General features: G+C 56.7%; 1 protein-coding gene and 2 non-coding genes across 5 annotated transcripts in view; 1 reads left to right on the top strand and 2 right to left on the bottom strand.

The window, feature by feature from the left end:
- The window catches only part of Dpp9 (dipeptidyl peptidase 9), a 42661-nt gene extending 30823 nt beyond the window's left edge, over positions 1-11838 (bottom strand). The window contains exons 1-3 of one of the 3 annotated variants that reach the window (XM_048341938.1): positions 11697-11838; positions 3870-4126; positions 1130-1242 (exon numbers count right to left, since the gene is read on the bottom strand). In XM_048341938.1, the coding sequence (XP_048197895.1) occupies positions 1130-1242; positions 3870-4086 (330 nt within the window). In that variant the 5' untranslated portion in view covers positions 4087-4126; positions 11697-11838. Of the gene's footprint in view, positions 1-1129; positions 1243-3869; positions 4127-8454; positions 9470-11696 lie in introns of those variants that run through there. The other 2 variants (XM_048341937.1, XM_048341936.1) reach the window with 2 other exon arrangements.
- Positions 11839-12087: 249 nt separating this feature from the next.
- Trnag-ucc lies at positions 12088-12159 on the top strand. The gene has a single exon. It is a non-coding gene; the product is annotated as a tRNA-Gly (tRNA).
- Positions 12160-12319: 160 nt separating this feature from the next.
- Trnav-cac lies at positions 12320-12392 on the bottom strand. Its single transcript has one exon. It is a non-coding gene; the product is annotated as a tRNA-Val (tRNA).
- Positions 12393-13970: the final 1578 nt, after the last annotated feature.

Raw genomic sequence — 13970 nt, 5'->3', positions numbered from 1 at the left:
AGCTGTGGCCTCTTAAAAGCACAGCTGACCCCAACAGGGAAGCAGGTTATTTCCATGAACTTCCTTCTTTTTTCTCTTCCTATCATAGCTGGGATGACATGTACACACTACCATGCCCAGATTTTTCAACTGAAATGGAGTCTCATGGACTTTTCTGCCCGGGCTGTGCAATCTCAGACTCCCATGCACTGAAGGGCAGCGCGTCCTGGCGGAGGAGCCTCAGGTGCCTGGGCTGCCCTGGAGCTGCAATCCTCCAGATCTCCTGGGATGACTTTTTAATAAGAGCAACGCATTTTTAAGACTGGAGCAATGGCTTGGTGAGTAGTTAGCGGGTGTGAGTCCCTGGCTTCTTATAGAACAAAGGTAAATGGAAGAGCAGAGCCAATGGCAAGACGACCCTAACTGCACAGAAAGTGTCACTAACTCAGCTTGGTCATCTTGGGGACTGTGCCCAGTGGCGACTCAAGCACACTGCGCCGCCAGCCACCTTGTGGCTATTTTTCTGTGTTGTTGTTGTTGCTGTGTGTGTGTATGTGTGTGTGTGTTTGTGTGTGTGTGTGTTTTCTAGCACTGGGATGAACCCACGGCCTCAGCATGCCAGGCTAGCACTGGGCAGCAGGAAGTCTGCTTTCTAGTTTGTTTTTTTTTGTTTTTGTTTTTGTTTTTTGCCAGTCTTGGGGCTTGTGGGGCTTGAACTCAGGGCCTGGGCACTGTCCATGAGCTTTTGCTTAAGGTTGTTCTACCACTTAAGCCACAATGCCACTTTCAGCTTTTTCTGTATATGTGGTGCTGAGGAATTGAACCCAGTGCTTCTTGCATGCCAGGCAAGCACTCTACCACTAAGCCACATTCTCAGCCCTGCCTTCCAGTATTTTGTGGCACAAAAGAAGTCAACACACCAGTGCCAAAGGCAGTCCCCTCAAGTGCCCTCCACGGGGCACCCCAGGGCCCCTCGTAGAAGGGTATTAATCATTAGCCAGGCTCCAGGAAGGGCCTCTTTCCTCCTAGAGGTTCCTGACCCTTCATGCAGTTAGTAAGTGCAGACGCTGGGATAAGAGCTCTTCTGGTGTGTGGGCAGGAGGGGCAGCCTGGGCACCCACCTGCCCGCTGGGCCCCGGGTGTGGCTCACCTGGAAGTGGTCCAGCATCTGCTTCCAGGTCAGCAGCAGCTGGGCCTCTTTGCGGACCTTCTTGGGGATCTCAGAGTAGAGGAGTGAGTTCTCCCGGCTGCCATAAGGCATCCCTGGAGAGACAGGACAAACCCAAAGTGGGGATCCTGGCCAGCACCAGGAAGCGGTCCTGGGCTCCCTGGAGACTCCGCTCCACACACACACTCCATACACGGGGTTCTGTTGATGTGGGATGAAGGGGAGGGAAGGCCCAAGGAGAGGAGTGGGAACGTGCCCGTGTCAGGGTCTCCGCAAAGCCAAGGCCAAGGCCATCCACTGACCGGCCTCCTGCCAGGATCATCTGAGTGGCATCCTGTGTGCAGGGTGTGCACAACATCCACTCCATGTCAGAAGCACATGAGTGACAGGTGTCCCCACACATCTCCCAGCATGCCCGGGGGCAGCCATCACCTCAGTAACCACCACTGAGTTGACCTAACCTTTCCTGTAAGATGCCAACATCTTCCGAGTGAGGACTCTGTGCTGACTGAATAGCAGACAAGACGTTTTCACGTTTTCATTTACCTGGCTCGGGACACTTTGAACCACAGCATCACTTCTGGTTCTCTGGTGGTTAATTGGAATTAAGGGTGAAGCTAGCTTCGAACCATGATCCTCAGATCTCAGCCTCCTGGGTAGCTAGGATTATCTGTTTTTTCCTGAGATTTTGTTTGTTTCGGTATAGTCCTAAGGCTTGAACTCACGGCCTGGACATGGCCCCTTAGCTGTTTCACTCAAGGCTGGTACTCTACCACTTGAGCCACAGCTCCACTTCTGGCTTTTTTGGTGGTTAACTGGAGATTTTATGAACCTCCCTTCCTGCCCAGGTAGGCTTTAAGCATGATCCTTAGATCTCAGTCTCCTGAGTAGTTGGGATGACAGACCTGAGCCACTGGCATCTGACCTGCACATAAATGCTTGTGAGGCTCTGTCTCATTCAATGGCTGCATAGGGTTGCGCCCACGTGCTATCCCAGTAACATGAGGAAGCACAAATAGGAGGACTAATGTCCAGGTTCTGCCTAGGCATAAAGCAAGCCCATAGAGCCCTTCTAGTGAGCAAGGGGCCCTGAGTTCAAACCCCAGTACCACCCAGAAGGACCCTGTGGGGCAGGAGGACAGGTGCACTGTGGGGACAGCCCTGCCTGTGGGGACTCCCTGGACCTTCCAAACAGGAAGTAGCCAAGTACAGCCAGGCCCTGCCATGGACACTGGAGCCACCACACCCCCAGCAGCTGATTAATAAGTGACCACAGCGAAGGTGCCAGCCAGTGTGTTCCAGGACATGCTGATGCTGGCACCAGTGCCCATGACACCTGGCACTGAGGCGAGGCCACTGGCGACAACCACCACGGTCTCTCTCTGGCTGCTCTTTCCAGCTGTGCCCTCCACCATCACCTGCTTTGCAGTTACATCATGGCAGGCGCCGGGGCCTGCACTGACATCCTGTCCAGTCACTGGGGTGTGGCCTGTCAGTGTCAGTAACGAGGACAGGACTGTCACCCCAACAGAAAGCATGGTTCTGAGGATGCAGGCAGGTTTTGGGGGTCTCTGCCAGGCGCATACCCCTCTCTGGAGCCACAGCCAGCTGCCAGGCAGGGCTCTCAGCAGCCTCCTCTTTCTCACTAACCCAGACACAGCACGGGGAAAGCTGATTGGACCATCTGACCCAGGCTGAGCCAATCAAATGCCTTCTGGAAACCTGGGGAAAGCTGGTGAGGACTCACCCACCCCAGATAAGCACAAAAGCAGATTGGTCTCTCTGATCTACAATGAACCAATCCGATCCCTTCTCCGGGAGACTTGGGTACAGGTTACTCCATTTCTGCTGGCAGCAGGAGCCCCAGGGCCTGGGAAGTGGGGGAGGGGAGGTGGCAGCCCTAGAGGGGTAAGCCCAGTACACTGGGCCCTGCCTGGGTTCTGGAAGGTTTCCAGTCTACTTCCTGAGGCCAGTGGGCTTTGTGCCCATGGCTTCTCTGTACCACACTACATCCCGATTCAGAGGTACCCTTAGTGGCTGAAGCCAGCTCTGGATGTCTCCATCCCTTTCCAGCAGTTCTGTCCAGGCTGAATAGCAGCCTCCAAATAAAAAATGGGAAAGAGGGAACAGAAGACACTGTGTGAAAGGAAATGGACTCATCACCTGTTGTGTAACTGTAATCCCTATGTACATCACCTCTATAATAACAATAAAGTAAATTAGTTTTTAAATGTTCCTTTCCTCCAGGGCCAGGATGCAAATGCCACCCTCTGTGGTAGGACAGGGCTGTGAGCTGTAACAGATCAGGACTCAAACTGGGGTGAGAATCCTGTGTCCTGGGTCCAGCATCACCCTCTGTGCTTACAAGAGGGAAGCAGAGGGAAACTTCCAAAGCTGCATGAGCAGGGAGGCAGGACTGGCAGGGTGAGGCCACAAGCTGAAGAGCAGAGGAGGGGCCTGGGTTGAATCCAATGCCATCCCGCCCCTAGGACAGTGGACGGGCCCCGTGGTGGGGTCATTTATGGGAACACGTGGCTGTCTCCACTGGGGAGCTCCTGGCAAGGAGTGGGTGGAGTCTCACAGTACCCGCCTAGCACTTTGCAAGGCCCTGGATGCCACGCAGAAGAACGACACGTGGTCCCCGCTGGGGCCCTGGGGCCTGGGCTGCTCTCCTCAGAGCACACGCAGAGGCGCCTCTCTGCTCGTGGAAGGCCAGGCTTACCTAGGTAGTAGAGGCGGTGGGAGTGGGGGCCGGACTCGTCCGTCTTCTGCACAAACTGAAAGTCATGAGGGGCCTTGTTGACAATGAGGCCCGAGTACTTGCGGCTCCCGTGGATGATGCCCCGGAGGCCGTCCCACGAGTGCTTCTGCACCTGGAAGCGGCTGGCCGCCTCATCCATGTCGCCCGCAGCCTGCTCCGTGGGCACAGCCCCAGACATCCTCTCGGTCCCCTCGGTCCCCTCAGAAGGCAGTGAGAAGCTGAAAGGGGAGGACCCAGGTGGGGAGATGGTGAGAGGGCTCCTGTATCACCCAAGCTCGTCCTCATTTTGCTTTTGCCAGTCCTGGGGCTTGAACTCAGGGCCTGAGCACTGTCCCTGGCTTCTTTTTCTCAAGGCTAGCACTCTGCCACTTGAGCCACAGCGCCACTTCCAGCTTTTTCTATTCATGTGGTGCTGGGGAATCAAGCCCAGGGCTTCATGTATAACAAGGCAAGCACTCTACCACTAGGCCACATCCCCAGCCCTTCAGTCCTCATTTCACACCAGCCCACACAACCTGCCTGTCCCCCGAATAGGGCTCTGTCACTCCTCTTCATAGGAGGCCACCAACAGCTCTGCCACCCAAGCCAGTGCCAAAGCCATCTTCCCAGACTCTCCCCACAAAGCACCCATCTCAGCCTTACAGCCCTTCCTGGGTTTCCACAGTCCCCAGGACTAAAGCAAGTCTGTGGGCTTGCCTGGTACGGGCGAGGCCCTGCACCCATCCTCAGCATTGCAAAAGAAAGCACCCCAATTCCCAGTCCTCATCATGGCCTTCAAGGCTAGCCCTATCTCCCCTCCCATCACTGTACCCCCAGAGAAACTAAACTGGCCTTTGGTGGACTGTGCAAACAGGCTAGACCTTTTCTCACACACCCCAGGGCCCTTGCACATGCTATATTTTCTGCCTGGAACATGCTTTCCTCTTTCAGCTTGACTGACTTCTGAACAGATAGCTTAACTATTTTGGCAGGTGCCTCAAAACCTTTGAGGCCTTCCAACCCAAGCAAACCTGGTTTTTCTGGTCATCTTCCACTTCCACATGTGCCCTGACTGCCACTGCCCCTACGAGGCTGGGTCACTGTGGTTACTTGGACTTGCCCCGCCCCCATCTATCCCATCCACAGCTGTGTCCCCAGACCCTGATGTGGGGTGTGGCAGCCTACAAGCTGGCTCAGGGAGAACTGCAGAGTGACTCCCGCCATGCCTTACGGGAGGCACAGGCGCGAGGGGCAGGATGAGGAGCTCCAGCCACTGAGACGACTGCGCGGGAACACCCCCAGGTGAGATGGAGTCCCTGCATCCTGCACCCTCACAGAGGACGTCCAGCCAATGCCCCCGGCACCCCAGCAGCTACTCCCCACCCACCCCCAACTCCCTCCCCCCATGCTGCCTGGCCATAGGCTTAGCACACAAGCTTGACTGGCCCAGACCGAGCAGGTAAATATTTGTTTTAGGAAATTTAAACAGCCAGCTATGGGGACCCAATTCTGGCAGCGCCAGTGGTCTGGCATGGAAAGCCAGCACAGCCGAGCTCGTTTGCAGTTCCATGACTCCCAACATGGACTCCCAACACAGCCCTGGCCTGTTGATACCCTCAGAGCCCGGCCCAGGGAGCCGCTGTCACGAAAGCCTACCGAGGCTGAGGAAGGAACAGCGCGGGCTTTAGGGCAGCCAAGCTGTATCAAGAAACAAAAAGACAGATCCACAGAGGAAGTGTCATTAGAAGAACCCCAGCCAACCTGGCAGGGAGGGGAGGGGAGTCTGAAGCCCTGGTGCCCACCCACTCCACAGGAGTGGGGAATGAGAAAGGGGCTTCACGAGAAGCAGCCTGGCTCCCAGCCTGCACTAAGGGGCTGTAGGCAGGGACCCCAAAAGCCCGCCATGTGACCCTGTGTCCCATGCAAAGATACCACAGTGTGCCTCCCTAGCATAGGGCCAGGCGGGGGGCATGGAGGACCATGACCTCTGGGCAGGTGGCCCCCAAATGCCTCATGGTGGGCTGTTCACGAGGTGCCCACACCCCCGGTGAGGACAGAGGCATGTCCTGTGCTGGCAGGGGACTTGGGCCGGTCAGCCCTGTGCTTGGGACATGTTACCAAGATGTGGGACACGGACCACCATGCTCCCAGAGCCATCACACACTAGGCCTACAGAGGATGGCAACTCTCACCCAGGGCAGTGTCAGCCAGAGGCTGGGCTCAGGACAGGCCAGGGGCTCAGGAACCCGCAGGAGCCCAAAGGTTGGCTGGCAATAAACCTGGAAAACCCAGCCAGAGAGCGGCATCTTTGACCTGCGTAAGCACCCCTCAAACTGTGCCACCCCGATTCAAGCCTTGTTTAACAGGAAAAAAAGAAAATCACAACTCCAGACCTGAAAACCTGGCAAAGCCCTTCTGAAACCCCATGGTTCGTTTTCATAGTTAAGAATCCTCTTGCCTCCAATCCCTGCAGGGAACCCAGGAAGCAGAGCTGCAATCCAGGAGGCGGGAGACAAGATGAGACATAGGGAGACACAGCCAGGAACCCTCTTCCATGTGGCTTCAACTGTCCAGTTCGGGCTCCAGGACAGGCTGAGACCTGGGGCTACTGCCTGGCCCCCTGGATCACGCCTCTGTACCCAGAAGCAAAGCTGAGACTGTAGAGAGGCTGAAGGAGCAGGTGAGAGGGGAGGCAACAATGGGGCTACTATGTGCCACAGGCGACTGCGCTGAGCAGCTCCTTGAGTCAAGGGTTTTCCCAGCTTGCCCAGGGGTGGACTGCGGGCACTCAAGCCTTCCAGGCACCAAGCTGCCAGAGACCACTTCAGTCTTTTTTTTTTTTTTGGCCAGTCCTGGGGCTTGGACTCAGGGCCTGAGCACTGTCCCTGGCTTCTTTTTGCTCAAGGCTAGCACTCTGCCACTTGAGCCACAGTGCCACTTCTGGCCATTTTCTGTATATGTGGTGCTGGGGAATCGAACCCAGGGCTTCATGTATATGAAGCAGGCACTCTTGCCACTAGGCCATATCCCCAGCCCCCCACTTCAGTCTTTTTGATGAGGTTACTACTAAAGCCCAGCTAAGGTTCGGCGTTGTCATTTGCACTGGTGCTCCCAGGGTTAGGGAAACAGCCAAGGCCCTGTGCATTCGCCCAAGACCCCCAGACACTGCCAGTTAAAAAAGACAGCTACAGACAAGAAGAAATTGTGGGTTCTCGGCACTACTGCAGCCCCTGGGGCTCCAGGGCTCCACAAAGGGGCATGGCAGCAAGGAGGAGGAGTAGGGCTTGCTGGGACCCACTGTGGCCATCTCTGTCACCCTAGCCTTTGGCTTTGTCCTCTGCCCACCTGGGACTTGGGCAAGGATGACCATCCATTAGGGTTGTCCCTAATCCATCTGTCCATAGACACCAACTGCCCGGCTCAGAACTGTGCTGTCTGCACTTGCCTAGACCTCAAGGGCATCAGAACATGGGTACTGCCTGGGGGTGGTAGCACACACCTATGGTCCCAGCTACTCAGACACAATCAGGAAAATCAGAGGTTTGAAACAGGTGACAAGTACAACAGATAGTAACCAAAATAAAAGAAAAAGAAAAAAACAAACAACTAGGTGCTAGTAGCCCACGCCTGTAACCCTAGCTATTCAGGAGGCTGAGATCTGAGGACGGCAGTTTGAGGCTAACCTGGGCAGGAAAGCTCCTGAGACTCTTATCACCAATAAACTACTCAAAAAGGGCTGGATGTGGAGCTGTGGCTCAAGTGGTAGAGCGCTAGAGAGGCTCAGGGGCGGAGCTCAGTCCCTGAGTTCAAGTGCAGAACCAGAAAAAAAAAAAAAAAAAAGGCTGAGGGATGCGGGAGGAGGCTCCAAGATGGGGAGTGGCTCTGCAGTGGGAGGTGGGACTGCAGGATGGGGTGGAGCTCAGTGATTGGATATGACTCCGCGAGCAGGAGGCGGGGCCTTCACGGTAGGAGATGGGATCCATGAGGGGTCCGGCTCTGTGATTGGGTGTGGCTCAATGGTGGGAGGGGGAAGGGGGTGGAGAGAGGCAGGGGGCGGAGTCTCAGCAGCAGCGGTCCACCTAGCAAGCGCAGAGCCCTGAGTTCAAATCCGAGTAACAACAAAAGTAAACAAAGGAAAAATGTGTAGGGCTGGTTCACGCAGTGCAGGAGATGCCGCAGCTTTTCCACTCGAGGCCTTGGACTCACGGTTGAGCACAGTTTGCTGTGTGCTAGAGATGGGGACGGCCCTGGGGCGAGGAAACCTGGGGGAGGGAGGTCCGAAGGTCTACCATCCTACCAAGTAAGAGAAAGAGGCAAACCCCAGATCCAGGATCGCCGCAGCCCACACCCTGCCAGCAGGCCCGCGGGTCTGCAGGCGGTGTCCACGTCTGGGGACACCGAGTTTGTCACAGCGGAAGGTTGGTGGCGTGACGGCGTCTGAAGGTGGCGGGTGCTGCGCGGGACCCCAAGGACCCCCGCTCCGCGGCAAGGCCTCGCGGCCTCCTGCAAACCGGCGGTGCGCAGCGGTGCGCCGCACCAGCGGAACGCGGCCCCGGCCTACCCTTACCTCGGCCAACTTCCCGCGAACTCCTTGTCCACGCGTAACTTCTTGACCTTCTGCATTAACCGCACCGGGTGACCGGGAGGGCGCAGGGGGGCAGCGGGGCCGGGGCATGGGCCCGGACGGAGTGGGGCCGGGGCCGCGGCCACATCGGCCGCACAGCCGGCCGCGCATCGGGCTCCGCGAGCGTACCCCGCCGGGCCGAGGGGCCGCGGGGCCGCGGCCGCACTGCCTTGCCGAGCCGGGACGTGCTCTCCCGGCAAGGAGTTCCCCATGGCTGGCAGCGGGGTGCCTGGACGCGCCTCCGGGTGCGCCCCGATGCAGCCCGGAGACCCCCGGTACGCGCCTCGGCCCCACAACCGGAAACCAACTCCCTGCGGAGCTCCCAGGGGCTCCGGCGTCGCCGTCCGCGCGGCACTTGCCGGAAATCACGCCACGGCCTCGGCATCTCCCGACCCCGGCCGCGGGGGCCTCGGGGGGCCGCGGGGGCCTCGCGCTCCCCCGCACGCGCCGGCTCCGCCCCGCCCCGGCCGCGCGCTGCGCTGGCGCCTCCCGCCCCAGCCGGCGCCCAGGCGCCTCCCCCGTGCATTCATCCACCAGGCCACCTGTCGGCTGCCGCAGCCTGGACCAGTGCTTCGTCGTCCTGGCAACGCCCGCTGTTGTCCCCCCCACTGCCCGGCACGGCGGGGCCCCAGGCGCCCCCTGAGGTTCGGCGAGGAGGCCCCGGCGCAGGAGGCCATCGCTTGGACGACAGCCGCTCGGCGGTAAGTCCATTTGTCACTTCTCCTTGACACCCCAGCCCAGGCCCAGATCCCAGCAGCAGCCCCTCCCCCATCGCTATAGATAGAAGGCCCAATTCCATGTCTGCCACCTAGGGACCCTAGAGCCGGGGCCGCCCAGTCCGCGCACAGAAAAGCCAGACTCATGCCAGGAAGGGGTTCCGAGATGAAGAATTAAGACGTTCACAGATTAAGGTATCTCAGGAGGCTGAGATCTCAGGATCGCGGTTTGGAGACAGCGGGGGGGGGGGGGGGGGGGGAAGGAAAGTCCACGATACCCGTAATCCAATTAACCACCAGAAAACCAGAGGTCGGGCCTGTGGCTCAAAGTGGTAGCCTTCAGTAAAGGAGCTCAGGGAGAGCGCCCAGGCCCGGAGTTCAGGCGCCACAGCTGACAAAAAAAAAGAATATCACACTGAGCTGGGTGCCTGTCACCCTAATTACTCAGGAGACTGAGATCTGAGAATCTCAGTTCCAAGCCAGCCCAGAAAGTCTTTTCTCTAATTAACCACCAAAAAGTCAGATGTGGAGCTGGGGCTCAAGTGGTAGAGCACTAGCCTTGAGCAAAAAAGCTCAGGGGCTGGGTGCTGGTGGCTCACCACTATAATCCTAGCTACTCATGAGGCTGAGATCTGATGGTCATGGTTCAAATCCAGCCAGGGCAGGAAAGCTGTGACACCCTTTATCACCAATTAACCATCAGAAAACCAGAAGGGGTGCTGTGGCTCAAGTGGTAGAGTGCTAGCCTTGAGTGAAAAAGCTCAGGGACAGCGCCCAGGCTCTAAATTCAAGCCTTGGGACAACCACACATACAAAAACAGATTGTTGCATCAGGACATGGAACAGAAGTCACAGCTGAAGGGGTAAAGCTAGATTGTTTCAAATACAGTGGATGGGGGCTCCATACTAAAGAGAGTTGGGTTTGATTGGTCACTGGTAGCTCATGCCTATAATCCTAGCTTCTATGGAAACTGAGATCTAAGGATTGTGGTCCAATGCCAGTCTGGGCAGTAAAATCTGAGACTCTTATCTCCAGTTAACCACCAAAAAGTGAGAGATAGGGCTGTGGCCCAAGTGGTAGAAGTCTACTCTTGAGCAAAAAAGCTCTGTGACAGCTCTCAGGCACTGATTTCAAGCCTGAAGACTGGCACACTGGCATGCACACAAGTGTGCACACACACACATACACATGCAGCTTTTATGACACCTGGCATGATAGAAAGTAAATGACTGTCAGAAAAATATATCACTAGCCACCATAGCAAGGTGAGCACCAACTCGGGGAGAGGCAGACATCCAGTTGCATCAGCCCTTGTCCCATTTGATCTCCCTGGTTAGGCTCTGACCAGGGACAGCTGGGTGGGACATTGTTTGGAAGGCAAAGCCTTTGTCAGATCCACAAAGTTACAGCCATGGTCCTGGGTCAGTGACCCCAGGGACCCCTTGGAAAGCCACTTCCTGTCAATCCCAAATTCCAGAACAAGGCACAAATCTGCCCACTCCCCTCCCTTAGCCTGCCCCGCTCCAGCACAAGCAACTTCCTAAAGGCTCCAAGAAAACGCCATTTCAGCCACAGGCAGAGCCCTGAATCTGGATAGAAAAAAGGTGTCACAAAGGCAGGCCACAAGCTGATGGAGAGGCTAGCTAGGCACTGGCCACTCTCGGCCTGCTTATTTTCCGCCCCGAGATCATACTCTGACTCCACATTCAGGAATCTGCAACCCCTGGGATTTGGCTCCCTTGGGAGACAAGGCATCCCAGCTGTCCAGTTCCCCCCGTTTACCCGCCCACCCCCCCAGTTGGGGACTCCAGGATCTGGCGAGTCCAGTTCACATCGGCTAGCCAATAACCCCCAGCTCTTGGAAAGCAAGTTGGTTCCTAATGTTCAGACCAGGGATTTTCTCGAGATCCCCCCCGAGGGGCTGCTGCCTGAGATAGAGACTGGACAGGGTGGTGATGCGGCGGGCGGGGATGGGGGACAAAAGGTGGGCGCTGAGTCGACTGGCCCGGGGGGGAACCCAGGGATGAGGACCAGGTGGCAGTTCGGGGGAATCGGGCCTGGGAAAGTTAGGGGGTGGCGTGCTGCTAGTCCGGGGACCTGGCCGCCCCTCAGAGAGGGTGTGCGAGGGGAGAGGGCGGGCGCCGCCTCGGCGGGTCGTTGGGCGCGGTTGGCGCACCGACCCGAGCAGGGGCCTGGGCCAGGGGGCCGGGGCAGCTCCGGGACGGCCCGACCGGACACGGGTGGGGAACCGAACCGGACAGCCAGGTGTGCCCCTGCCAGCGGCGGCGCTGAGGGGCGTCCGAAAGCGAGAGGGCAGTGCGGGACGCGAAGGAAACTGAGGCGGCGGGGAGACGCGCCAATGGCGGGCCCGGGGCGCGCGGAGGCCCGGGCGGAGGCCAGGGGAGGCCGGTCCGCGGCGGGTCCAGGGCCGTGGGAGCGCGGGGACGCGGCGCGCGAGCGCTGCTCACCGGGATGCGGGGCGGCGGCCGCGCTGGGCAAAGGCGTCCCGGGGCCCGCGGCGCCTCACGCGCGAAGCTCCATGCCCCGGACTGCGGCCCCGGAAGTGGCGGGCGCGGGGGGACGGCGGCGGCGGCGGACACGGGGACCCGCCGGCTCAGGTCCCTTTGACCCGGAAGCTGAGCTGCCCAGGCGGCGGCCCGGGATTGGTTGGGGCGTGGGCGGTACCAATGCACTCGCGGCTGCGGGGGAGACCGGCCGTGCGGCCAGCGCCGCGGGCGGCGCGTTCACCGGGGCGGGAGGGAGATCCCGAGATGAACACCCCCGCGAGGCTTGGTGCGGCTCAGGCGAACCGATGACATTTCAAATAAATGGACTGAGAACGAATCCCCGCTCGCCAGGGCGTTGGTGGTATAGTGGTGAGCATAGCTGCCTTCCAAGCAGTTGACCCGGGTTCGATTCCCGGCCAACGCACGCTTTTTGCACCCCTTCATTTCTTAATTCTATTAAAAATTTAAAAAAAAATAATAATAATCCAACCCAAAACGACGGGCGCAAGGATTACTGTAAGACATTTGATTTCATTAAGGAAAAAAGAAAAAGTTCTTCAATGAAAAAAAAAAAATAACCGCAGTGTTCCCGCCCGGGATCGAACCGGGGACCACTCGCGTGTGAGGCAAACGTGATAACCACTATACTACAGAAACCCACGGAAGGCGACTTTTCCGGTCCTGTGACAATGTAAGTACAATGTTGCAATCTGCGCTACATTGTAACTTCTTGGTGTCAACGTGGTTGCCCGCGGCCAGACCCGGCATTTCCCCCGCTGTCCCCAGTGCTGAGGAGCTGAGGAGCCCGGAGAGGAAAACACTGGAGCAGAAAGGTAAATAACACTGCCCAGCACGCACGCGTGCGCGCGCACACACACGAGCGCACACACGAGTGAGACCAAACAAAAGAAGTTTGCTAATCCATTGCAAGTCAAGCTCACCTTTCCTTTTTTTTTTTAAATAACAACAAACAACAAATGCCGTTCATTTTAATGAGGCTGGTACAGTGTCCACTTGAAACCCAAGCCCTAGGCCAAAAAGTACAAATAAAATCAAAGGAGCAGTGTTCTGCTGTATACACTTCTTCATGAACAACTTCATTAACTTCTTATGAAAATCAGAACTTCTGGGTTCTTCTGACAAGAAAAATCTTAAAACACCTTCTCTTCCGTGAAGCCATCTTTGGAGTTAAGCACCACTCTTACCGTGTCTGCCAGCTTGAGTCCAATCCTGATATATTCCACTTCTTTTGGTCCAAATCCTCAAACTTTAAAAAGTAGCCTCAAGCTTTAAAAAGTAGGGGAAGGTCATTTTCCCACAGTTCAGTTCTATGAAAAACTTCCATCTACCACTGAAAGCCCAGGAGTGAAGCAATCACACACTAGAACTTCAGGGCCAATTGGAAAGCCTTTGTGAACACTTGTTAAAAGTGCAGTCCTGAAATGTGGTCTCCCTGTGCACATACGTCATTTTTTTTTAAATGAGAGGGCAGTGTGAAGGGACCTGAGGTTTGATCACCAAAAATCAGCACAATGAAAAGTAATGATAATGAATAATGAGCCCTCAAATTCAAATTAACAGATGTTGTATTCAGTTCCATTTTGAACACCACATTGCAAAGGAACTATTTTTTTTCTTGGTCAGTCCTGGGCCTTGGACTCAGGGCCTGAGCACTGTCCCTGGCTTCTTCCCGCTCAAGGCTAGCACTCTGCCACTTGAGCCACAGCGCCGCTTCTGGCCGTTTTCTGTATATGTGGTGCTGGGGAATCGAACCTAGGGCCTCGTGTATCCGAGGCAGGCACTCTTGCCACTAGGCTATATCCCCAGCCCCCTGGCATCTTTTTGCTCAAGGATAGCACTCTGCCACTTGAGCCACAGCGCCACTTGCAGCTTTTTCTGTTTTTGTGGTGCTGAGGAATCGAACCCAGAGCTTCATGTGTGCTAGGCAAGCACTCTACCATCAAGCCAGCCCCTCCCAGTTCTTTTAGAGTATGATTATCAGCAATTCTCTGACCATCCAAGGGAAACCTGAGTGAATTCGTTGAAACGCCCTGTCTTTGACGTATGATTCATTGAATCGCTGGAGATGTGTTGTCGTTTTCACTTTGAAGTGAACCTCGCTACTATCCTGTCTGAGGGCTTCGGGTTTCGTGCATTCTCCCTCTCCTTATCCCCGAGTCCTTGGTTGGAGGTTTGTGCCTCCTGGTTGGACGTGGAGGCAAGGGCTTCACCTGG

This window comes from Perognathus longimembris, chromosome 3, assembly GCF_023159225.1.
Source record: "Perognathus longimembris pacificus isolate PPM17 chromosome 3, ASM2315922v1, whole genome shotgun sequence".
NCBI lineage: Eukaryota > Metazoa > Chordata > Mammalia > Rodentia > Heteromyidae > Perognathus > Perognathus longimembris.
The sequence above is the reverse complement of the archived record's forward strand: the minus strand, read 5'-3'. Positions and strand labels throughout refer to the sequence as shown.